At 41.1% G+C, this 25,280-nt stretch overlaps 4 protein-coding genes across 5 annotated transcripts; 2 read left to right on the top strand and 2 right to left on the bottom strand.

Annotated features, from left to right (window-relative positions):
- Positions 1-37: 37 nt before the first annotated feature.
- On the top strand, positions 38-24,883 carry LOC102077850 (GTPase IMAP family member 7-like). Of its 2 annotated transcripts, none has more exons than XM_019352989.2 (4): positions 38-104; positions 20,099-20,186; positions 20,407-20,462; positions 20,652-24,883. In XM_019352989.2, the coding sequence occupies exons 2-4, from the start codon at positions 20,122-20,124 to the stop codon at positions 21,236-21,238; spliced, it is 708 nt and encodes a 235-aa protein (XP_019208534.1). In that variant the 5' UTR covers positions 38-104; positions 20,099-20,121; the 3' UTR covers positions 21,239-24,883. The 2 variants fall into 2 exon arrangements, with proteins under 2 accessions (XP_019208534.1, XP_019208533.1); XM_019352988.2 differs by lacking the exon at positions 38-104 and adding an exon at positions 19,778-19,827.
- LOC100705904 (GTPase IMAP family member 7-like) lies at positions 343-1,616 on the top strand. The gene is made up of 3 exons (XM_005463787.3): positions 343-407; positions 626-681; positions 928-1,616. Exons 1-3 carry the CDS (start codon positions 343-345, stop codon positions 1,512-1,514), a joined length of 708 nt encoding a protein of 235 aa, XP_005463844.1. The 3' UTR covers positions 1,515-1,616.
- On the bottom strand, positions 7,599-11,837 carry LOC100706173 (GTPase IMAP family member 3). The gene is made up of 5 exons (XM_005463777.3): positions 10,963-11,837; positions 10,354-10,795; positions 10,157-10,200; positions 10,017-10,067; positions 7,599-9,842 (listed from the first exon to the last, which is right to left on the bottom strand). Exons 1-5 carry the CDS (start codon positions 10,970-10,972, stop codon positions 9,271-9,273), a joined length of 1,119 nt encoding a protein of 372 aa, XP_005463834.2. The 5' UTR covers positions 10,973-11,837; the 3' UTR covers positions 7,599-9,270.
- On the bottom strand, positions 17,874-19,776 carry LOC100706432 (GTPase IMAP family member 7-like). The gene is made up of 2 exons (XM_003458650.4): positions 19,624-19,776; positions 17,874-19,494 (listed from the first exon to the last, which is right to left on the bottom strand). The coding sequence occupies exons 1-2, from the start codon at positions 19,640-19,642 to the stop codon at positions 18,797-18,799; spliced, it is 717 nt and encodes a 238-aa protein (XP_003458698.1). The 5' UTR covers positions 19,643-19,776; the 3' UTR covers positions 17,874-18,796.
- Positions 24,884-25,280: the final 397 nt, after the last annotated feature.

Genomic DNA, 25,280 nt, shown 5'->3' with positions numbered 1-25,280 from the left:
ACACGCCTCCTCCAGTATTATACAGTCAGAGAACAGCAGTCTGCAGACTTTAGACAGTGTCACACAGAGTTATGCTTCAACAGACCGAACAACTTCCACTTAATGTAAGTTGTGCTTGTACATTTATTTGCTTTGTAACAATAAAAAAAACAATTTCAAATCAGTATTTAGAGAAAATGATTCTGATTTTTCTGATTTCAGACAAAAGTTATTTTTACATTTGTGATGATAAATCTCTTAAGAGACCTTTGTTAACAATAGATTTAAGGTATATGTGAATCATCTGAAAACAACTGAGCTGGCATTGACATTTGGACCCACAGGTTATTCAAATCCTGCATCATGGGAAGCTTTTTCAGCATATTCAGAAGCAACAAAACTAAAGACAGACAACCGGTGGCACTGAGGTAAAGCTAAAGTTGAGCACTTTTGATTTAGCTTTAGCATGTAAATTAAATTGTGAACGTAATGTCTTTATATGGGTTCATGTATGCTATGAAATAGTTTATAAATGTAGCTTATAGAGATACTCTGAAATGCTTGCATACTATTATAATAATAATTTTTTATGACACAACAACCAGCTTCCTGATGAAGTTGTATTTATTCTATATCTAACTTGTAGTTGGGACCGTGAATCACAATGTATAACAAGACCGCACACTAATGAGGCAAAGACAGGTAAACCACAATCACTTTTAAGTACTTTATAAAGCACATATTAGTGGGTTATTCAGTCAATCAGCATTGTTTAGATGATTTCTGAAACAAAGAGCACTTAATGAAAAACACAGCAATAAAGATTCACTAATGATAACCGCATTCTTTTGTATTTTAATAGTAGTGTACAAGATTACATTGATTCCTTTTTTAATGTAGGATAATAAGTTTTTTCACTTACATTATTATTGGTACACATCTATGCAGGACGACACACTGGCACCACAGTGAACCTTGTTCTTTTGGGAATGGCAGGGACTGGAAAGAGTGCCAGTGGGAACACCATCCTTGGACAGAAACTCTTTGTTTCTAGACCCAGTTCAACGCCGGTCACCACAAATTGCCAGAATGTACAAACTGAGATCAATGGTGTAGACGTAAATGTGATTGATACCCCAGATATCTTTGATGATGACATTGCACCATCAGTTAGGGGCAAACATGTGAAAAGGTGCAAACAACTCATTGAGTCAGGACCATGTGTGTTTGTACTTGTGATGCATGTCAGCAGATTTACAGATGGTGAAAGAGACATAATGGAAAAATTAGAAAAAGCTTTTGGGAGGGAAGTTAGAGGACGAACAATCATCCTGTTCACCCGAGGAAACGACTTGCAGCAGGCAGGAATGGGCTTGGAGGATTTTCTTCATTCTTGTCAACCTGATCTGAAGAAAATGGTTGAAAAGTGTGGAAACAGGTGTGTTCTCTTTGAGAACAACAAATCAGGTTCTGATCAGGTTGAAAAACTAATGAAGGTGGTAAACACAATACTCAAAGACCAGAATAATTTATAAGTTGAAGTGCTTGGAAAAGTTTTTTTTTTTACTTATAGAGCATTGAGTGAATCATTATCTTGAAGAGGTACATTGGGGGGGGTTCTGCCCCCTGGCAGGGCCTCCTTGGATGAGGGTGTCTAGTGATAATGGCCGAAACACCCAATGAATCAAAGGTCCACTACTGACGATGTGTCCCAAATTTTAATATGATAATTTGGATCAGATCTCTAATCCCTAAACTTAACCAAGGGAAAATGGCAGATTAGCTTGGGTAAAAGAAGGAAAGTTGAGGCACACAACGATGTGTGCTGCTGGTAAAGTTTCTGAGCTGCTTTTCCTCATAACAGCCATCCCCCAATATTTTCTCCATTTAGAGCAATGCATTGTCAGGGATTGTAACATCTAGTCCTTTTCCTGAATCATATGAATTACCATACAGACAAGAAGAGAAGAATGACCTTTTATGGTTTTTATAGATTTGTCAAATGAGGCAATGAAAGCTTGTTAACCTTTGTAAACTGGAAAAACAAATTCAATAATGCTAAGATTTTCGTGTCTCGTTGTTCTTTTCCAGGATTCAATCCAATTCAGTTTTATATTTATTATATTATGCTTACAATGCAATAAAATAAACTAACTAATTTAACTAAACTGAACTAAAATAAAATAAACCTTTTTTCAATAAAAGAAAAACCAAAACATCTTTTGGTGTAATTATTTTATGTGTAGTTGTTTTTTTTACTGTGTAACAATATTCCACATTGCTATCAATACATTTTTCAAAAAATGCCTCTCTTTCCAACAGGACCTGGCGTCCACATATGTGGACATCACATTTTGGGTTACTTAGACCAAAATACTCAGTTTTGCTCTCCAGGGGCCTGATATCCACGTACGAGGACGTTATTCTGCTACTGTTCTATCGAAATTTTAAAAGAATATCCTCATATTAAAATATCAACATTACCTGATGTTGCTGAAGTGAAGCAGAGCAAAGTTAGAGGTTTTATTAGAGCAATTTGGCTATTTGGCATAATTAAAAAGTTTAAATTTCCTCAATATTAAACAGCAGAAATGTGGCTTTCTTATCAGAGGTCATTTTTGAAAAAAAAAAGAAAGAAAAAAAGAAAAAAGAAAGTGGCTGACAGCCCAGAACAACGGTAGACTCGTGCTTAATAAGCAAGCGAATAATGCAAAAAACTGATTTTTAGATGGGAAACTGTTCTTAAAGAACTTGTTTGAGTGAGATGGAGAGCTGCAGGAAGTGTCATTTTTATCATGGTGGAAGCAAAACAGCAAAAGTAAGAGGGAATTAATGACAATGTTTATCAAATGTGAACCATAGTTTTGATCTTCTTTTACTTCTGGTTCAGTGAATTTTGGTTGGAGAGTGACAAAACCTGCAGCATCAGAAGCTGTGAGATATCGTACGGCTACATTGCAACCTTGGTTCTCTGAGTGAGAGACTATCTCTCCACTCCATTACATTTTCCATATGTAACGGGGTATGACCCCCCCCTTCTTGGTCATGGTGTGTGAATACTTCTTTAACACACTCCTGCTAGCCCAGCCACACTCAGAGAACAGACGGTTACAATGTAACCATATGTTTTCTATTATATCGAGACTGTCCCTCCAGTCCGTTACATATTCCATATGTATGGGGTAACTCTGTGAGACATCCTGCGAGGAGACAGGACAACAGAACCCAGAGTGAAGGTACCAACTTGTACATATATACACAGACCACCCCGGTCATGGCCTCGCCAGCAACCCGAAGGTCCAGCCCCAGACCCGGCCAGGGCACCCTGCACTGCGCTGCAGACAGGGGAGGTGGGTGGCAGCCTAGCCCGACGGAATACCAGAAAGCACGGGGGCGGTCGAAGGGAGGACACGTCCTGAGTGCGGGTGCTGCATCTTCAAAAGGTCTTCAGCTGGGACCCGAGATCCTCAGGGCCCAAATCCGGAATCCCCGGAGCAGAGGAGAAGCGTAACCCACCGAGCTGCCGATTGGGTACCCCACTGGTCACGTAAACCCACAACACATGGGCAAGACTGGAGAACTCTCACTCGTCAGGGGAACACAGGGGGACTGGCGGCCGAGCCCGCTGAAGGCCAAGTGGGACTCAACACGAAGTTCCTCCCCAGGGTCGAGCAGCCACCATGCGCTGTCCACAGACAGCGGAGCAGCAAGAGTGAATTCGAGAACAAGACACTCGTGCACAGCCAGGAACATGGCCCACTGTGATGCTCCAGACAGGAAGCCGGCACTGCAGGCTTGAGAACACTCGCTCGCCGGCTGACGTATCAGACAGAGCAAGTACCGACTGTCAAGTAAACCGGCGAAGCATGGGCTGTACGCCAGGGGAACACAACCTGCAGCAGCAGCGCAGCCACTGAAGGTAATGAGCCGAGGTAGGGACACGACCCAAAGGTCTGTCACCAGGGCCAAGCAGTTACTCTGCACAGCCAGTAAGTTACAGCTCACCGAGGGCACCCCTGCTGGCCACTTAACCATGCAGCACGCGGGCAAGATGCCAGGGGAACACCCTGCAGCAGCACAGCCACTGAAGTAGAGGGCCAAGACAGGGATGTGAACCCAAGGTCCATCCCCAGCGCCCAGCAGCTGCTCCACGCTGTTTGCAGACAGGGGAGCAGCAAGAGTGAACTCGAATAAGACAATGCACTAGCCAGGAAGCTCAGCACACTGAGGTAAGGTGAACAAACCAGCAACCCGCAGGCAATACACTGGACAAGGAGCCGGCACTTGCCATCTGATGTATCAGACACAGTGTGGTCCGACTGGTGTGACACCCTGTGGGAACCGCAGGAAAACGCCAGGGGAACACAGCCTGCAGCAACCGCAGCAGCTCGGCCGGGACATGACCCGAAGGCCTGTCCCCAGGTCCGAGCACTCGCTCCGCACCAGCCACGGACAAGGGAGCAGCAAGAGTGAACTCGGGAACGAGACAACTGTGGGCAGCCATGGAGTGTCAGCTCACTGAGCGGGCCTCTGCTGACCACATAAACCCGCAACATGTGGGCAATATGCTAGACAGAGAGCCAGAGCTACAGGCAGGAGAACTCTCTACAGTTATGTGCTGGATTGTCTCAGGGGCATCTTTACACAGCCTGCACCTGGGGTCTTGCCTGGTGTGGTAGACCCCAGCCTCTATGGATCTTTTCCCCAGAGCTCGTTCCTGTGCTGCCATGATTAGAGCCTCTGTGCTGTCTGTCTATGTGCCTATGAAAAACTTGTCAAACCTTCTGTGCCTATGCCAAACAGCTTATTCTTCTATTGAATCTTATTAGGTGTCATTTATTAAATTGGATGATTGAAGTCTGTGTTGGCAGTTTAACAATTTATTCATTTAACAAATAGGGAACTTTGGGGAATGTTCACTAACCATCACCACAACAGCCTGGCACCTTGTCCTCATCCTCACTAGCATAAATTTCCATGTATTTAGTGCTACATTTATATATCGTTGAGTGGTGTTACCTGGAGGAGAGGGAGAAGGAAGGTAACACAGTGAATGAAAGAGAGTGGCCAGGTACCTAAGTAATCTGGAGATTTTAAATGAGATTATTCCAGAAGGTTTCCCAAAGTATAAGAACTGTCCCAACCACCTTTTTCCAGTACCTGCAACAAGCGAACTTTTTATATTCTGATTATAATGAGTGTGAAGTCGTACCCCAACACATGTACACAACAAGTCCACTGTCGTGGTGACAGCACTTTTATTTGATCACACTATTTACTGTGGTTTCAGCACAACACATGGGAAACAGACACTCCCACTCCGCTGTCACATCCGCTCCTCCTGCCCCGACAGTTACTGTGAACGTAAAAAGAGTCACCAGTCAATCAGTCTTCCCCAGCACACCTGTTCACCCCTCCTCTGCAGCCGGCCAGAGACCACACCCTTTCCACGCATCCCCACCACCCGACTGAGGCTGGGGCCTATCCAGCCGAACCTACTCAGCCACGACCATCTGCGCGCCCGGCCTATGGATCACTTTGAACTTATAAGGCAGCAAAGCCAGATACCACCGAGTGATCTGGGCTTTGGCATCCTTCATGCGGAGGGTGAATGGACCTCCCAGGAGGTAGTAGCGAAGGGAGTCGATCGCCCACCGAATTGCCAGGCACTCTTTCTCCACGGTACTGTACCGTGACTCTTGGTCCGTTAGCTTGCGGCTGATATAGACAACCGGCCGGTCAGCTCCCCCTACCTGCTGGGACAAAACGGCCCTCAGCCCTCTGTTCGAAGCATTAGTCTGCAGATAAAAAGGGAGGGAGAAGTAAGGTGTGAACAGCAGCGGCTCTCCACAGAGAGCCCGTTTCACCTACACAAACACTGCCTGGTACTGCTCCGTCCACTGGACCAGATACGGGGCACCCTTCCGGGTGAGTTTGGTTAATAGGCTGGTCAGGTCCGCGAACCCGGGCACGAACCGCCAGTAGTAGGCAGCCAGCCCCAGAAACCGCCTCAACTCCTTTTTTGTCTTAGGGCACGGGCAGAATGCAATCGCTGCCGTATTCTCCACTTGAGGACGCACCTGCCCGCACCCCAAGTGGTACCACAAATACTGTACCTCCCTGTGTCCAACCACACACTTCTTCGGGTTGGCCGTGAGCCCTTCCTGCCTCAGAGACTCCAGCACCGCAGCCACCCGCCGCACATGCTCCGCCAACATGTCACTATAGATGATTACGTCATCCAGATAGGCGGCAGCATATGCAACGTGCGGCCGCAGCACCCGGTCCATGAGACACTGAAAAGTGGCGGGGGCTCCGAACAAGTCGAACGGAAGTGTAACGAACTGGTAAAAACTGTACGGCATGTAGCGGCACATAAATACATGTGCATCATCCGGTTTGAGCTAATTAGCACAATGTTTTTAAGTCTGTCACTTCATCAAGTAATGCAAAAGTCAAATCAGTTAAAATTAGACCACAGTTACCTTTGAGTTTGGCTTCATCGAGAATGATGATGGAAGACCAAAATTTGTTGTGCGTTTTCAAGTGTTAGCAAATGAAGCAATGAAGTATCTCATCACAAAGCACTCGGAGTTTAAAGATAAAACTTTAAAAGATTTTTTGGGGTCAAGATTACCTTCATCAGAAAAAGCGAATGGTGAACCTGACAACAACTTCAGAAAGAGCTCAGAGGCCTTCGTATCTGGCTCAGCTAGTCACAAAAAGTAAGAAGTCAAAGTTAACTGGACTAGACTTTGTGCTTCCAGCTGCAGTGGACATGTGTGAAGGTCTACTTGGCACAGATGCAACTAATAAGTTGAAAGCTGTACCGCTTTCAAATGACGTAATTAGGAGGAGGATAAAAGAATTATCAGTTGACATTCAAGAACAGTAACTGGATAGACTGCATTCGTGTGAGAAATTTTCTATTCAGCTGGACAAATTGACAGACATTTTCAGTGCAGCTCAGTTGATAGCTTTGATGCGCTATCCCTGGAAAGGAGACATTTTGGAGGATTTTCTTTTCTACAACGAGGTATCGGGCAGGACAACTGGTGAAGAAATATTAAGACTTGTAGATGCTTTTATAACTGAATCAACACTGAGCTAGGTAAACTGTAACTATTTGTACATATGGCACAGCAGTGATAAAAGGCCGCAGATGAAAAGACATGAAACCAGATCATCACTCTGTTTTGAACACAGCTATCACTGCAGTTAATTTGTGAAATCCAAAACTCACATTTGTTTGGTCAACTTTGTCGAAATCTGGATGGTGAGCATGACCCACTGCTATATCACTCAGTGGTATAGCAGCGCCACAAGCATGCAGCGGCTGATTGTACTGCAGCAAAATTCAGTGTTTATATTGTTACTGTTTTAGTTTGGTTTTGTTTCGCGACTGGGGTACGATGCGTACCACCTACAATAGACAATTCCTGCTCAGAATGAGGAAAAATAGCACAATTTCCACGACTTATCTGCCAACAGAGAAACTCTGGAGTCTGGGTTTGTTAACCCCCTGATGGGATTTTCAGATTCCCTCCGCGATCCTTTGATTCTGACCTGGTACAAGAAAACAACTTGAGACAGAACAATTCAATTCAACAATTCTTTATTTCACCATGTACATGGCAGACATGCACAGCATAACAGCCTAAGCAGATCTGAGGGGCAGTCCCTGGATCCGTTACATTTATACTTCTTTCAGAGTTCCTCATTCAGCATTTGCCTATCCTGTTTTCTTAGTACTCTGTGTTGTTGCCCCATTCTTCATGCACAGTTTCAATACAGACACCTCCTTGTATGGTTATCTGCCCCAACTTCTATTTCTATTTCCCTGCACATGCCTTCATTTCCTCTATGTGTGGGTGACTTTCACACGAACTCTCTATGCAACTTAAGCTTCACTACTTAGTTCTACTTTCTAATCTACACTGATCTATATCTTTGTCTATACTTATCCAGATGTGTTAGATGTGTTAGACAGCCATTAGCGCTGTTTGTTCTGTACCATTTCCTTTAAATGCTGCTCTCTGTCTGACAACTTTTTCTCCTACAGCTAAACAGAAGCCTGTCCTTACACGAAGGCCTGACCCTAAGATAATAATCTTATACTATAATGCAGCAAGACATTACTATTGTTCTATATAATGCAGCAAGCTAACACTACTAATCTATATAATAACTCCACCCCCCCACCGAGGCAGCGAGGCACAGCTGGCCAATATGCAAGCGCTGCACACCTAAAAAAAAAGCGAGTAAAGCGTGCCGGTGCTAGCACTAGGCTAAAGGCTAACCCTTTCCAACCAGCACTCCCATCCATCCTGCTCTCTAACGTTCGCTCCCTGGACAGTAAAATGGATTATCTGTGGCTCCAGCACTCGACCCAGAGTGAATTTAAGAATTGTTGTGTTTACATCCTCACGGAAACATGGCTGAATGTGGACATTGCTGACTCGGCTATCCAGCTAACCGGGCTAGCATGCTATCAAGCCGACAGAAAGGCTCCTTATATGGCAAGAGCCGGGGTGGTGGTTTGTGCATATACATCAACAAACTATCGTGCATGAACTCAGCTGAAGTGAGTCACCACTGCTCACCCCAGGTGGATTTTTTAAATTGTGGAGTGTCGCCCTTTCTACCTACCGAGAGAGTTTTCCTCGCTACTTGTAATAGCAGTATATCTTCCACCAAATGCTAATGCTAACTTGGCACTAGCAGAACAGTCTCAAGCTATCAACAAGCTCCAGACTGCGCACCCGGAAGGTTTCTTTGTCGTAACTAGCGACTTCAACCACAAGAATCTCAAGACAGTTCTCCCCAAATTCCATCAGCATGTGAACTTCCCAACAAGAGGACATAACTGCCTGGATAAAGCTTACACCAACGTGCATGGGGTGCACGTACTGTTTATAAGGTTGGGGAAACCTGCAGTCAGCTGAGACTGAAGAAGTCACTTGGATGAGTGACGAAAAATTTCTCCCACTGAAAACGCTACGTCCAGATGAACAGAATCAACTTTTTCAGATTTCCTTATCTGGATGATTGAGGATGCATCAAGAGGCATTCAACATTAATTTGTCCGTTTTTATATGAATTTGTTAATTTGTTACATTTTATAGATCCTCACAAAGCGGAAAGCTTTTTTTATTTGACCAATTCAGTAAAACAATTTAAAATGAACAAATTTTAACCATACATCTCTGCCTGTATTGTCTACCAATTTGCATTGTTACAGAAAACATCTGCTTTATTAATCTTATCTGACCCCTGAGGTTATATTGCCTGTTATTCTAACAGCCTGATCACCGTGTCAATCAGCTTTCCAACTTCCTGTGAACTCGACCTGCTGTTCTCAAAGAGAACACACCTGTTTCCACACTTTTCAACTATTTCCCTCAGACCAGGTTGGCAGGAATGCAGGAAATCCTTCAAGCTCATTTTTGCCTGCTGCAGGTCGTCTCCCCGTGTGAACAGAACAACTGTTTTTTCTTTAACTTCTCTCCCAAAAGCTTTTTCTAACTTTTCCATGATGTCTTTCTCACAATCTGTAAATCTGCTCACATGCATCACGAGTACATACACACAGGGTTCTGACTCACAGAGCTGTTTACACTTTTTTACATGTTTGTCCCAAACTGATGCTTCAGTGTCATCATCAAAGATGTCTGGGCTATCAATCACACGCACATGTAAGTCTTTCATCTCAGTTTCTGCCACCTGGAATTCTGTGGTGACCGGCTTTGAACTGGGTTTAGACATGAAGCTCTTCTTTCCGAGGATGGTGTTTCCACTTGCACTCTTTCCAGTTCCAGCCATTCCCAGTAGAACAAGGTTTACTGTAGTACCAGTGTGTTTTCCTGTATTGATGTATAGCAATAATGATTTGAGAGAAATCAGTTGTTATGCTATACAATAAATAAATAAATGTGAAGCTGCATTTAATCACAGTAACTTGGCTAGCATCAGTAGAATATTCTTGCAATATTTTGCTTTCTGTAAGTTCAAACACATCAGAAAAGCACTGGTCTTACTTTTTAAACACTTCTTGGGGTCAGTGAAGGAATCTTTGCCATGACTGCCACCTGAATTAAAAGGTCATATAAAACTTACTTCTTCAGTTAAACAATCCACCTTCACTGAAGATACTGATACTGTGAAAGATGGGGTCTACCTGTCTTTGGCATGTTTGACATAGTTTGTAATCCATGGCCGCTGCTACAATTGAGTAAACAAGTCAGACTCTCCTTATAAAATACATTTCCAAAATATTTCAGAGTAACATTGTAAACTGTTAAAAAGAATGTGCTTTAAATCTGGTTTCCATGAAGTTAACTCTGACAATCAGTCAGTCTCTACTTTCAGTTTTACCTGTTATCTGTTGATTCAGGTTGTCTGTGTTTAGCCAGTTTGTCCAGTTCACTGAAAAGCTGCTGGATGGTGCAGGATTTGAAACAGTAATCTGAGGGTTCATATGTCAGTGGCAGTACGACTGTGAACTCTTCTCTTGGTTTTCCAGTTTTCTTGCTCAAATCGTCTATTTGCTTTCCCACATTTTCTGGTGAAAACCCATCCTCTACCACCAACAAACACATGTCACTGTGGGAATTCTTAGAAAATAGTTCCTTCATGTCATCACAGAATATGTCAAAGTCAGGTGTACATGTGATCTCATATGTGTAATTCTCATATATCTCAGTGTTTTTCGGAATCTTTCTCATGGGTAGCACAGACAAATCTTTCCCCAAGATGTTGGTTATTAGAGCTTTCTTCAAAGACTCTGTGTTTCCAAAGATGAAAACTGAAATCTTGGCTGTGAAAATAGTGAATCAAAGTTTTTTGTTAAGCAACACTATACATGAAATGTAAACACTTTATTTGAACAAATATTTCCAAGATAATCCAATAATCTTCCTTTTTGCCAGGACTAAGCTTATATTACGGACACAAATAAATCAAACTATTACAGTATAAACTTACTGTACGACATGCTTCTTTTTGGTGCAGGCAAAGGCTGTGTGGATGTGTGCAGACTGTGTCGCTCTGTCTTTGTAATATATGAACCTTTTGTGCAACTACTGGAGGTGTGTCAGCTATGGTGTTATAAATGCAGTGTCAGCTGCACAGGTAAGAGTTGAAATTGTCTTGAACAACCCATTGTGTACTTGGATTAAAGTAATAAATAATTGGTTATAAATGTGTTATTATTTTGGAAACATCACATTAAGATGAAGTCCCTTCATTGACTGAGAGATTCTCCTCACAAGAGTGGGTGAGATTTAAAGATTAGACCAGTGGTGGCCATGTCATCCATCAACTACAGAGGTTTCATGGATGGTTCCCCTAAGGTTCTCATGGCTGTGCAGGCAGGCAGGGAAAAGGACCCAATATGCAGACTCGTGGAGGCAGAACTTTAACTCAAAGATCAAAACTAGGAGGGCTGGAAACTGAACTGGAAACAAAACACACCTGCCAGAATGAGAGTACGCTTAACAGAAGAAAACAAAGACAATAGGGACCGCAACAGAGGTAGTCTGATTAAAGTACTAAATAATTAAATACTAGTTATAGTTTTGTTATCTTTCAAAATAGGGGAAACATCAATACTGATATGTTAGTAAAGTCCCTTCACTGAATCAGAGATTCTGCTCACAAGAGTGGGTGAAACATTCTAAGGTTAAAAAAAACAAACAAACAAAAAAACTTCCACAGCCAACTCTGAAGTGAAACAGTGGCAGTAACACATGTGCATCGGCTGAAATCAAACAATTAGTTTGGCTGATTAAAACATTCACACAGAACTTTGTGCTTTTCTCCATTACAACATTGGTTTGACTGAACATTTGACTGACAAAAATATTTCTTGACAGCAGTACATGTGGTTCATTGTTAGCTCATTAACACGAGTGAATGAAGACATTTTGGGTGTAACCCACAGGTGTTACAGGTATTTTCACATCACTGTCCAACTTTCTATTATATTTGTTTGAGTCTCATGGCAGCATGTTTGTTTCTCTCTAAGAAGACTCTCACGAGATAATTTTCTCATATGGTGATAGGAGAGCAGGGTTGGGTCAACTGTTAAAATAGCAGAGCCGATCTGAATAAGTTGTTTAGTGACAGGCTTATTATGTCCAACAAAAACAAAGAAATGCTTTTCTAATGAAAAGTGAAAGCTGTTGTCCCAGGTTACTTCTGTCACAGCCTGGCTGAGGCAGATTGTATGTGCTGCGAAAAAGGACTCGAATGCAGACCAAAAACAGAATGTGAAACGTGACGTGGATTAACAGAAAACGAGCAGTTTATTAAGGCTGGCAAAATAAATACAAACAAAGGGCATGAGTGAAACTAAACAATAACCTAAACCTTAAACATGGCGAACTGACACAGATACCTGAAGACACGACGTGGAGCAGACAACCTGGCAAGGAATGACTGAAAACACACAGACTAAATACACACAAGAGGATAATGAGGGAAGTGGGAACACATTGGGAAACAGCTGATACACATGAACATAACGACATCACAAGGGGAGTCTAAGGCTAAACACAGGAACACAGGACCTCTTCAAAGTAAAACAGGAAACACACTGACTGAACTCAAGACATGTAAACTTAACAGACTGGGGAGACAAAACATAGGGACCTGAAACATGGGACAGAAAGACACAGTAAACACAACATGGAACATAAGGAAGCATCTCACAAAACATAAGAACTAAACCCTTGACAACCATAACTGAAACCTAGGGAAATGACAATAATCAAAACAGTAAAACCAAGGACTTAGAACATAAACCATAATATAAAAATACAAGAACTCAAAATACTGGGTCACAAAGACCCAGAACCTTGACAACTTCTTTTATAGTCATCTAACCATAGTAGAGTTTTTCTGAATGTCTACAACGTTAACTCACATTATCTGAACCAAATGCAGAGTAAACCAAATCATAAAACAATAATTCCTATGAAATGCACAATGCATATAGAAACATTAAGTAGCAGACTGTTGTTGAAATATGGCCATACAAATAATATTAAGTTGAGTTAAACTTGAGAAAAATATGGTTGCTTTGTGGCTTCCTGTTCTATCATCATCTGAATTTTGAACAACATGACAAAAACACATAAGAGATCAAATATTTTCATTTGAGCAATCCAATTGCCTCAACATTGTTTAGATATAAAAAAAGGAAAAATATAACATATAGCGAAAAGAACATATTGTGAAGTTTTCTGTCTTTTCTTTGAGAAAAGAAAAACAGATGTTATATAAGATAAGTCATAAACTTCTTGCCATGCTTATATTGTCTAAGTAATGTACACATCATGTTAAAATGGTGAGCTTAACAGTTAAGGTACGGTCCCCCATACAGTCCATTCACACTTTGTCATAGTTGTAAGAAGACTGGGGAAAAAGGTGCAATAATAAATAAAACCATAAATGTTAATTGAGTCATTTTATTTTTTCTAAATTCAAAAATTGCTTTCTGTCCACCGTGTGTGACTAACAGTCTCACTACCAGCTGGCTGTTGTTGTAATTTGGTGATGCATGGATAAAAGTGAATTGAAACTTCTGCGGTACATAACCAATACTGGAGACAGTTTGGAATTCTAATTGACATTACAACTGGTGCACATTGCTCTAAAATCAGTGCTGTGAGATTGACTTTAAGATCACAACCTGATTTAAAAACCGTATCTAACATTCTTCCCCCTGGAAATAGCTCTAAGATATTAAAAGAATATGCCAAATGAGACCACAAGATGGACAAAAATGTACTTTAAAAAGCGGTCTTCTTGTTTCATTGGAACAGTAAAGTACCGTAGCAAAGAATAAGTGCACCTATGTAAGAACAAGTGAGTTTTACATTATTATTGAACTTTGATTTTGCCATTATTTATCCTTTCTAGTCATTTGGTTTCTTAGAATTCTGTCTTCTGGTTTCTGTCTCTTTGGTTATTCCGTCTCCACTGTCAGCTCTATCCCCTTGTCAAGTCCATGTCTCTGTGTTATGTTTCCCATTTTACTTTGAAATTCTGTGTCTCATGTTAATGTATCTGGTTTTGCTTCCCTTGTCTTGTTAGCCCTGATTTGTCCCACATATGTTTCCCTCCTGTCTGCTAATCCCTGATTGCTCCCTCTGTGTATTTAAGCCCTGTGTTTTCCTTTGTCTGTGCTGTGATCTACCCTCATGTTTGCTCTCATCCCACACTGTGTGTTCCGTTTGCCAGCCTGCCTGTTTAGTTTATTGATATTTTCACTTAGTTGTTTTATGTTCAGCAATAAAGCTATTTTGAGTTCACGTTTTGCCTCCGAGTGTCTGCACTTTGGTTCCTCCATTCCTGCCTGCACATAACACACGACAGAAGGTCACGACCAGAAGATGGACCCCGCAGACTGCTCCGCTTCGGAGTTTGATGCTGAGATGGAGAGGTTGGTTAAATTGCTGGATGGTATCCCCCAGTCTGATAGCTTGTGGGTTATGTCCGAGGGACTGAGCGCGGTGGAAGCAATGGTGAAAACCAATCCCCAGCTTCAGCAATTTGACACAAACATCATTCGGTTCAGGACCATAACTGCGTGGGGGGAGCACGTCAGGGCAATTTTACTTGGTTTCTCTCTCTCTCTCCACGCTGACGCAACAGAGGCAGCTTAATCAGCGGTCGCTACAACAGGACAGAGTTTCTGTGCCGGTGTCACGAAATTCCTCTCCCTCCACACACCCGCTGGGACCTCGTTCACCTGCCCATTCACCGGCCTCCTTCCTGACGGCTTTGTGATCAGAGGATGAGATGCAGGTCTCCATTTCTCCACCATTTCCAATTCCTTCATCCAGGAGGAAACGGCACCCTCGCCGCCACCACTCCTCTTCACAGCCCATTCCCAAGATTACAGAGCAGCACACAGTGGTGAATCGCAAGAGCACTTTTCCTGTTCAAATGCTGAGACTGTTGCTCATGCTGTCCAGTCAGCTAACTCCGAGAGAGAATATTATGTTTTGGCACCTCCTGAGTTTGCTGGATTGCTGAGTTTAGTAAGCTGCCCCCAAAGACTCATGAGACTTTGTGCACAGAGACTGTTAAGGTTTCCATGAGTCTCAATCCCAGACTGTTATCATTTCTGAGCCTATTATTTCCAGCTCTCCAGATTTTAAAGACTGTTTTTCACCTGCTCAGTCATCGAACATTGACGACTGAGCAGCACCATCGAACCTGTTCATTGACCTCAAAGTTTGATCTCAAAAAAGCATTGACCCACTTCAGGAGTTGGCACGGGCCTCTCTCAGTGCAGGATGGTCAGGGTTCTGCTGGTAGCTGTTGAGGTGAAATGTTGGCATTAGATGGAGTTAGATATTGCTTGAGCATACCTGCAATTTTTAGAACCATGGAGTCCTGTTTGCCAGAGAAGAGGCATAATAATTGTTCATGCCTGCTGAGCTGCGCCTCCTGGGTGGAGAGGCGTACAGGGCCAGAGCCTGAGTCCTTGATATGTGGCTGGGTTGTTCTGTCACATCCAATGCAAGCTAGCAAGATTCGGAAGCGGGACTTTTCCAAAAGTTCAACAGGTTTATTTATCAGAATCAGAATCAGAATCAGAATACTTTATTGATCCCTAGGGGAAATTATTTTTTTTGTTACAGTGCTCCATAATAAACAGACATTAACAAGACAGACAATACACTAACTAAGAATAGTACAATATATACAGGCATATATATACATAAGTCGTTTATTAATAAATAGCTAAAAAAGGAAAAGAAAGAAAAAGAAACATGTGTGTTAAGTGGATGAGTTGTACAGGGAGATGGCCACAGGCAGGAATGATTTCCTGTGTCGTTCAGTGGTGCTTTTCGGTAATCTCAGTCTCTCACTGAACGCGCTCCTGTGACTGACCAGCATGTCATGGAGTGGGTGGGAGGTGTTATCCAACATTGTCTTTATTTTGGACAACATCCACCTCTCCGACACCACCTTGAGGCTCCATCCCCACAACACTACTGGCCTTACAGATCAGTTTATCGAGTCTGTTGGCATCAGCGACCCTCAGCCTGCTCCCCCAGCATGCAACAGCATAGAGCAGGGGTGTCAAACTCAAATACACGGTGGGCCAAAATTCAAAACTGGAACAAAGTCGCGGGCCAACATTAATATTTATTGAAAAAAAAAATCTTCCTCCAGATATAAGAATGAATCTTTTCTTATGGACTCAAACAAGTTTTGCTGAAAAACTGAATATGGAACAAGCAAAGCTTAATACTAAACAATATATATATTAGCTGTATAATACCAGTAGGCCAGCTCTAATAATAATGTGGTATGACTTCGCGGGCCAATTTGCCAGAGTTTGACACCTATGGCATAGAGGATCGCACTGGCCACAACAGACTGGTAGAAAATCCTGAGCATTTTCTGGCAGATGTTGAAGGACCTCAGTCGCCTCAAAAAATAGAGACGACTCTGGCCCTTTCTGTAAAGTGCTGTGGTGTTTTTGGTCCAGTTCAGTTTATTGTCAATGTAGAGTCCAAGGTATTTATAGTCCTCCACAATGTCAACACTGACCCCCTGGATTGAAACAGGGGTCAAGTGTTTCCTGGTCTTCCTGAAGTCCACTATTAATTCCTTGGTCTTTGCCACGTTGAGCTGCAGATGATTCTGCTCACACCACGTGACAAAGGAGTCGACCACAGCCCGGTACTCTGACTCATCATCCCTGCTGATGCATCCAACCACCGCAGAGTCATCAGAAAACTTCTGAAGATGGCAGGTCTCTGTGCAGTGGCTGAAGTCTGTGGTGTAGAGGGTGAAGAGGAAGGGGGAGAGGACAGTCCCCTGTGGTGCCCCTGTGTTGCTGATTACCTTGTCAGACACACACTGTGGGAGACGTACATATTGTGGTCTTCCTGTCAGGTAATCAACAATCAACAATCCAGGACACCAGTGAAGCATCCACCTGCATCACTTTAAATTTCCTAACACCAAACACAAGACTTAGGGGAATGTACACCTAACAGGAGGGGGCCTGATTAGGAAATCAGGCCCCCTCCTGGTCCACACATCCACATCACAATATAAACCTGTGCACACACTTTCACCAAACACCTATGGAACACCGGAGAACACCATCACACAGGGAAACATGGTAAGCAGTAAATATCCGAGGGGCTGGGGCTTAACTAACGAGGTAGTTCAACGATCCAGTGAGGAGTGACCGCGAAGAAGTGGTAGCGATCACTCAAGGGAGTGATTTGTAGGGAGCTGGAATTAGCCCTGACTATGACGTAGACACCAAAACAAACAAAGAACGACAGAGCGAGGGAGAGAGGCGCTGACAGCTCACAGGGAGGACTGGGGAACCCTCACACTTTGAACCCTGTGCAGATTAGAAATAATCCTAAATAAATGTAACCATGTGCATCCAACTCTTAAACTCGTAAAAGAGCAAAGGAATGTCTTCGCAGAGCCAGGATTCTCAGAGGGAACACCTCAGCTGTCATGACAGGAAGTTGCATAGTGATGTTGAAATACCGGTAATACCTGTTTCTATAGAGAATATTTTCACCTACTTGTGCTGATAACCAGAAATATTAAAGATGGTTGAACGTATTAAAGGTATTAAAGCTGTTGTTGTTCAGCTGATGCGTCTATCTTTCTACAAAACATGATTCAGTATTTAAGTGTTTGAGTCAGCTGTTTCACAACAGAAGTGTTTAAATATTATTTACATGTTCTTTTAATATGTCTTTAAACATGTTTTCCCACTCTTGTAAGGACAGACTTGAAAATCTGAAGTCAAACCTGAAGTAATAAAGCAAATCAACTAAATAGTCAAAATAATTTAAATGAAATTAACTAAATATGTCAGTAGAACAGTAAAAGAAAAGGGTAATATATATAATTGTAAGTCAGTATGATTAATATCAAACCAGTTAAATCATAATAAGTGAGAACCAATAATCTTTATGTACATTGATGTACACCTAGAAACCTGTTGATACATGTCATCTAATTTTCTCAGTGTGTGAATGTGTGCATGAATGGGTGGATGACTGGATATGTAAAGCGCTTTGGGGTCCTTAGGGACTAGTAAAGCGCTATATAAATACAGGCCATTTACCAGTTACCATTCTCTCATTCACACAGGCAAAAAATAGTAATAAATGAAGTGGTGGAACATTTGGTTCTGATGTTGTCATCTTAGAATGACAAATAACTGATGAACGTGGTGTGATTATTAGTTTTTATTAGGCTAGAAGCTTTACACGAATAATTGTCAAACAATAATGAGCCTAAAGGGAAATTTTCATAATGTGTTTTAATACAAACAGCCAGAGCAGAACAGACCCAACATAAAAACTCCTTATAAACTGAAGTCCTCATTCTTTAAAAGACAAAACAATCCACAATTCTCATTTATATAAAATATTTACTTGACTAAATTTAACTATTGTCCCCTAAATTGTTCAATAGATTAAAACAGTGTACAATTCAGCTCAGACATAACCACCATAATTTCATGCACATATACAAATCAGAATAGATGCAACAGAAAAAATAAATGCTTTAATAGACAGCTTACATGATCATTATTTCACTTATAAATACTTTCTTGTTTAACATCAAAAGATAAACTCACATAATGAACAATATTTTATTGTGTTATTTCTTTATGGGAAATCAACGTATATTGATCTTACACAGCTATCTACACTCTGTGTGCCATCATGAACAAACTGTATATTTCATGTAGGTAAAAAAAAAGAGTTGTCTTGTTTAGAATAGAATAATTACAATTAACCACAGCAGTTTAATCTTTCCCAAGAATGATGCGAAAAAGTTTGATACGTTTACACAAAGACTCAGTGAACCTATACTGCTGCACTGTTACTCCCTTTTTGCGTGCTTCCTCTACCTCTTTAAACATGGCGTCTGTGTAGTGCGTGTTTCTATTTACTTCCATCATTTTGTCAATCTTCTTGACCAGCTCCACCACCTGCTTTCTGTCGCTGCTGGTGTTGTCAAAGACGTGGTACCTGTTTCCACAGCTTTGGATGATGCGTTTAAGCCCTGGCTCAGCGTCACGTACATACTGCTCTATGGATATGCCTCCAAGATCACCACCACGGGTGAAGAGCACAATCATGTACTTGTTTGCCTCGGGGCCAAACAGCTCCTGCAGGGCTTCCACTGAGTTTTTCTCTTCTCTCGTGAATCGGCCGATTTGGATGACCAACAGGAACACATGAGGACCGGGAGAGGAGATTTCAACACATTTCACAATTTCTCTTTTGATGAACTCATCTGATTTTGAAGTGTCCAGGATCCCTGGTGTGTCTACAACACTAACTAATCTCTTCCCCCACTGTGTCCAAGCTTTTTGACAGAACTCAGTCACTGATGCAGATAAAGGACAAGATCTGAAATGCTCACATCCCAGGATGGTGTTCCCAACAGCACTCTTGCCCACACCAGTTTTTCCAATCATCACAATCCTCAAATCAGGACCTGAAACACAATTCACTAATTTGATTTAACCCATATACACAAGAGTTTTACAAGAACCAAAGTGAAACTGAGAAGTTTTCACACTTTAGGAAAATAATTTAAAAAACAATGATTAATAATAAGTCTTACCTGCTGGAATTAAAGCCATTTTTTCACTCTTGTCACTGCACAGGTGAGAGATGAATGTTAAAACTGCTCTGCAACATGTTGCTTTTTATAGCTCAACAGATGACACGCCTCCTCCAGTATTTTACAGTCATAGAACAGCAGTCTGCAGGCTTTAGACAGTGTCAGACAGAGTTTTGCTTCAACAGACTGAACAACTCACTTAATGTAAGTTGTGCTTGTACATTTATTTGCTTTGTAGCAATAAAAAAAAATCTAAGTAATGAGAAAAAAGGTCTCTGATTTCTTAAAGAGTATAAAAGCAAGGTTATTTTTACATCTGTCATGATAAAACTCTTAAGAGACCTTTGTAAACTTTAGATTTAAGATTTATGTGAATAATCTGAAAACAACAGATATACTAAATTGCTAAATGAGTTACTTAAACAAAAAAACGAAGAGTTCAGAGTTGTGCTGGCTTTGACATTTGAACTCACAGGTTATTCGTTCAAATCCTGCATCATGGGAAGCTTTTTCAGCATATTCAGAAGCAACGAGACTAAAGACAGACAACCGTCAGCACTGAGGTAAAGCTAAAGTTGAGCACTTTTGATTTAGCTTTAGCATGTAAATTAAATTGTGAACGTAATGTCTTTACATGGGGTACATATATGCTATGAAATATTTTATAAATGTAGTTAACAGAAAAAACTCTGAAATGTTTGCAAACTATTATAGTAATAATTATTTATGAAACAACAAGCAGTTTATTGATTAATTTGTATTTCTTCTATTACTAACTTGTAGTTGGGACCGTGGATTACAATGTATATCAAGACCACACACTGACGAGACAAAGACAGGTAAACCACAATCACTTTTAAGTACTATATAAAGAACATACTAACGGGTTATTCAGTCAATCAGCATTTTTCACATGATGGTTGAAGCAAAGAGCACTTAATGAAAACCACTGCAACAAAGATTCACTCATTTTAACCACATTCTTTTTTCACTTTCCCTTACATTGTTATTGGTACACATCTATGCAGGACGACACACTGGCACCACAGTGAACCTTGTTCTTTTGGGAATGGCAGGGACTGGAAAGAGTGCCAGTGGGAACACCATCCTTGGACAGAAACTCTTTGTTTCTAGACCCAGTTCAACGCCGGTCACCACAAATTGCCAGAATGTACAAACTGAGATCAATGGTGTAGACGTAAATGTGATTGATACCCCAGATATCTTTGATGATGACATTGCACCATCAGTTAGGGGCAAACATGTGAAAAGGTGCAAGCAACTCTGTCAGTCAGGACCATGTGTGTTTGTACTTGTGATGCATGTGAGCAGATTTACAGATGGTGAGAGAGACATAATGGAAAAGTTAGAAAAAGCTTTTGGGAGGGAAGTTAGAGGACGAACAATCATCCTGTTCACCCGAGGAAACGACTTGCAGCAGGCAGGAATGGGCTTGGAGGATTTTTTTCATTCTTGCCAACCTGATCTGAAGAAAATGGTTGAAAAGTGTGGAAACAGGTGTGTTCTCTTTGAGAACAACAAATCAGGTCCTGATCAGGTTGAAAAACTAATGACGGTGGTGAACACAATACTCAAAGACCAGAATAATTTATAAGTTAAAGTGCTTGGAAATTGTTTTTTTCTTTTACGGAAAGATAGACCGTTGAGTGAGTGAGTATCATGAAGAGGTAGATGATGCAATACAGATTTTTTGTTTTTTTCTTTAATAGACTAGATAAGAATTAACTTACAGACGAGACAAGATAAATGATCTTTTATGGTTTATTATGAATTTCTGCTAAATGAGGTACTGAAAGCTTATTAACCTTTGTAAACTGGAACAAACTACTTCAATAAACTAAGAAACAAAGTGTCTCGTTGTTCTTTGGTCTCATTCCGACCGTGTAATATACTGATGATTTGTTACGTCCCGAGGCCTTCCTCAGTAACGCAAAAGGTAACCTTCCGCGTTCCCGCTTTCAGTATAAGACATGGCAGGTTGTGGATGGAATCCAATAGATTGACGCTCCCGGTGGTAACACACGTTCCAGCCGTGTATTACAACCCTAATCCTAACCTTAATCCCAACCATAACCGTATGCCTAACCTTAACCACCTTCTTAATCGTGTTTTCCAAAGCAATTACAGTAAAACAAAAGTACATGTGTACATTCAGTCCAAACAGTTCTCATGTCTGGATAGTCACGTTTGGAGAGTTGTAATAAAATTGGACGCATTTCTTGTAATGGCAGCTGGTCCATCTAAAGTGTAATGGATGCATTCTCTCCTAACGGAAAGTGTCCCAACTATCTTTAAAGTCTTTTTGGGACACCACTCTGACAGCCAGATATTTAAGAAGAAGAGAGATGAGAACATGTAGCTAAACATGTCACTCCTGGTCTGATTGGGGAGGGAACCAGAGAAAACTCCAACACTGTTTTGGCAAAGTTACACACCTATTCAATATTAATTTTTGTGACCTCAAATTCCCCACTCGGTGTGTCGCAGAGTGGGGAAAAACGTCCCCTCTACTGTCACTCAGCAATCCTGCTTTTCTAGCTTCTCGGCACAACCTCCCAGGGGACTACGCTACCTTTGATACACTGATTACAGGAACCTGGCTAGCTATGAGTTTTTCAAGGGTACAGTGCTGGGTCTCCAATTCAGTGATCCTGCCCTCCAGAGTTATAGAACATGCTATATTTATTAATGTATCAAGTTCATTTATTAAAACAATACTATTATTTTAAGTGTCATTATTACTAAAGAGACCGAAGAGCAATCATCGTACACAGTGAGCAGGAACTAGGCTTTCTGATCACAAGGGCAGCATTAGAAGTTATTACAAGAGGTCCCCCATAGTCAGACATTTTTTATCAGGTGTACAAGACATTTATTGAGCATTGAAGACTATGGCCTTATTTTTGTGCCTGTATTCTAAGCGCATGCCAAAAAATGCTGCAAGTGCAAATGTTGCATGTTGAGAAGAAAATTATTTTGAGCGAACAAAATTCATTGCTGCATGCAAGAAATGTATTTGAGTGTTTGCTATTATCCATACTGTCATGGTACTGGGTCGTGTGACCCAGTGTTTGAGTTTTTATGTATCCTTTGTATTCATTTGTGTTCTAGTTTAGCTCATCTAGTTAATTTCTAGGTTGCAGTTTAGTCCTTTGTTTCTTAGTTGTTTCTGTCATCTCCCCCTGTACTGTCTAACTGTCATGTTTCATGTCTGTGTGGTTCTTGTTGTCAAGTTCGTGTCATGTCTATGTCTCCATGTTTCCTGTTTTATTTTGAAAGAGTCCGGTGTTCTTTGTTCATTGTATTTAGCTTCACTGCCCCTGTCCTGTCATTAGGTTCATGTGTGTCAGCTGTTTTTCCTCTTGTGTTTTCTCTTCCCCTGATCATCCCTGTGAGTATTTAGTCTCTGTGTTTCATTCAGTCTGTGTCGCGTCGTCTGTGTACCTTCCCTCTGGTCAAGTTAAGTGTTTTTCCAGTTTAGGTTTTTAGTTAGTTGCGGTCTCGGCCCCTGTTATGTTTTGTCTACTTTCCTCTGTATCGGCCCAAATAAAGGCTCGCTTTCAGTTTAAGTTCACTCCCGTCTCCTCACCTGTGTTCGCACCTGGGTCCACCATACACACCTCTGCACGGTCTGTCTCCACAGACCGTGACATATATGCTCAGTTGTTGGCATTTGCTCTTGCCCAGATCTCTGCTCTGTGTGCTGACAGACATCTGTGGACCTGCTCTCGGTGTGTCGCTCTCGCTCTCAACATCTCTGCACCACGCATGCTCAACTCTTGTACCGTTATAAGTGTGCCACAAAACCAACCAATCACAGATCTGGATGGAAAAACTCTGATTGGCCGTTACAGTCTTGAATCAGCTTGCTAGCTACTGCATTCTGGGAACACGGTCCAGGATGTAGCTATATCTACTTTGGCTTATTATGTTTAATTTTTTTTATTTTAGATATTATTATAGATATAGTTTTTTAAGACCATTGTTGGTTTTTATATAGTTTAAACTAAACCACTCCACTGGATTTAGCCACATTCTGGGCTGTTATAGTGTGTGTATATTTGCACTTGCAATTTTTTTTTATATGTGCTCAGAATAGAGGCACAAAAATAACACTATAGAAGGCAGGTGGTTACTGACTGCTGAAACTCATTCAAAGAGAGGAATATGAATAATACCAAACATAAAATACAGCATGTCATATTTCCAAAAAGCTAAACATGTATTCCAAAACAGTAAAAATCTAAATGTTCAATAGTTGAAGACACATAGCAACAAGAGTTATTGGTTCGCTGCAGCACATAAGGATAATCATTTAAAACAAAACAAAAGACAAGTCAATAATTCATAATTTAATACTCCAAGATACACTGTTTGCCACTGGTGTTTCCCATATGTGTTGACTGTTGACTTTTTTTTAAATTCATGTCTACCTGTTTTCTCTCCTTCTTTTCTCTTCATTTAGATGCATTTATGTGCAGCTGTTTTTGGATGCACATAACTAGGCATCATGTACTTTATTGTTGATAGACTGATGATTGCCATCACCTGTGTTCACCATAAACTAGGTCAAGGTGGTGCTTTCTCAGGAGTTACTCTCACATGTGTATCAGAAACATGGAGGGAAGCCACATGCTGAAATGTGTCAGCGTCCATTTGCTTTTCCAGTAAGAGTTAAAGTATTTTATCTGCATCTGTGAGTGCCGATGTTCTTGTTTATCCAGTTTTGTGGTTTTGTTCAATTGAGCATTTTAAGATATGAATAAATATAAATATTAATAAATAATAACAAAGTTCGATAGTGGTTAGATCACTGGAAGAAAACTGAGACAGCTTTCACTTTTCATTACAGAAGAATTTAAATGTTTTTGTTAGACACAAGAGGCTACTAAAACAACCAACTTATTGTGTGCAATTAACCTCAGACAGGTCTGTTCTGCTATTTTAACAGTTGACCCAGCCCTGCTCTCCTGTCACCACATCATAAAACAATCTCGTGAGAGTCTTCAGCTTCTTAGATCGAAACAAACATGCTGGCATGAGACTGAAACAAATATAACAGAAAGTTGGACAGTGATGTGAAAATACCTGTAACACCTGTGGGTTACACCCTAAATGTTTTCATTCACTCGTGTTAATGAGCTAACAATGAACCACAAGTACTGAGGAAGTCTGTTGTCAAGAAATATTATGTCAGTCAAATCTTGTGATGGAGAAACGCACAAAGTTCTGTGTGAATGTTTTTTTTGGTGTGTGTGTGTGTGTGTGTGTGTGTGTGTGTGTGTGTGTGTGTGTGTGTGTGTGTGTGTGGTTAGTTATTTATTTTACTAAATAAATAACTAATAACTAATAAAAACTAAAACTAATATTTAATTATTTAGTATGTTGATCAGAGTAGATGTGGGAAAGTTTAATGCAGTTATTTATAAATGTTAAGAGACATGCTTTTATTTTAATCTAAATTCTCTGTAATAACACAAAATAAACCAAAACACAACAATTAAATGAGCTTTTATTCCACTGTTTCCAGAAGCAGGTGAAATATCGTGTGCCACTTAAAGTTGGTCCAATCAAGGTCATTATGACTCCATCTGAATCCATTCATTCATCAAAATCTTATCAGCAGACAGTGAAAG

The sequence above is a fragment of the Oreochromis niloticus genome, linkage group LG9 (genome assembly GCF_001858045.2).
Source record: "Oreochromis niloticus isolate F11D_XX linkage group LG9, O_niloticus_UMD_NMBU, whole genome shotgun sequence".
Classification (NCBI taxonomy): domain Eukaryota; kingdom Metazoa; phylum Chordata; class Actinopteri; order Cichliformes; family Cichlidae; genus Oreochromis; species Oreochromis niloticus.
This window is presented reverse-complemented; position numbering and strand designations above follow the sequence as displayed.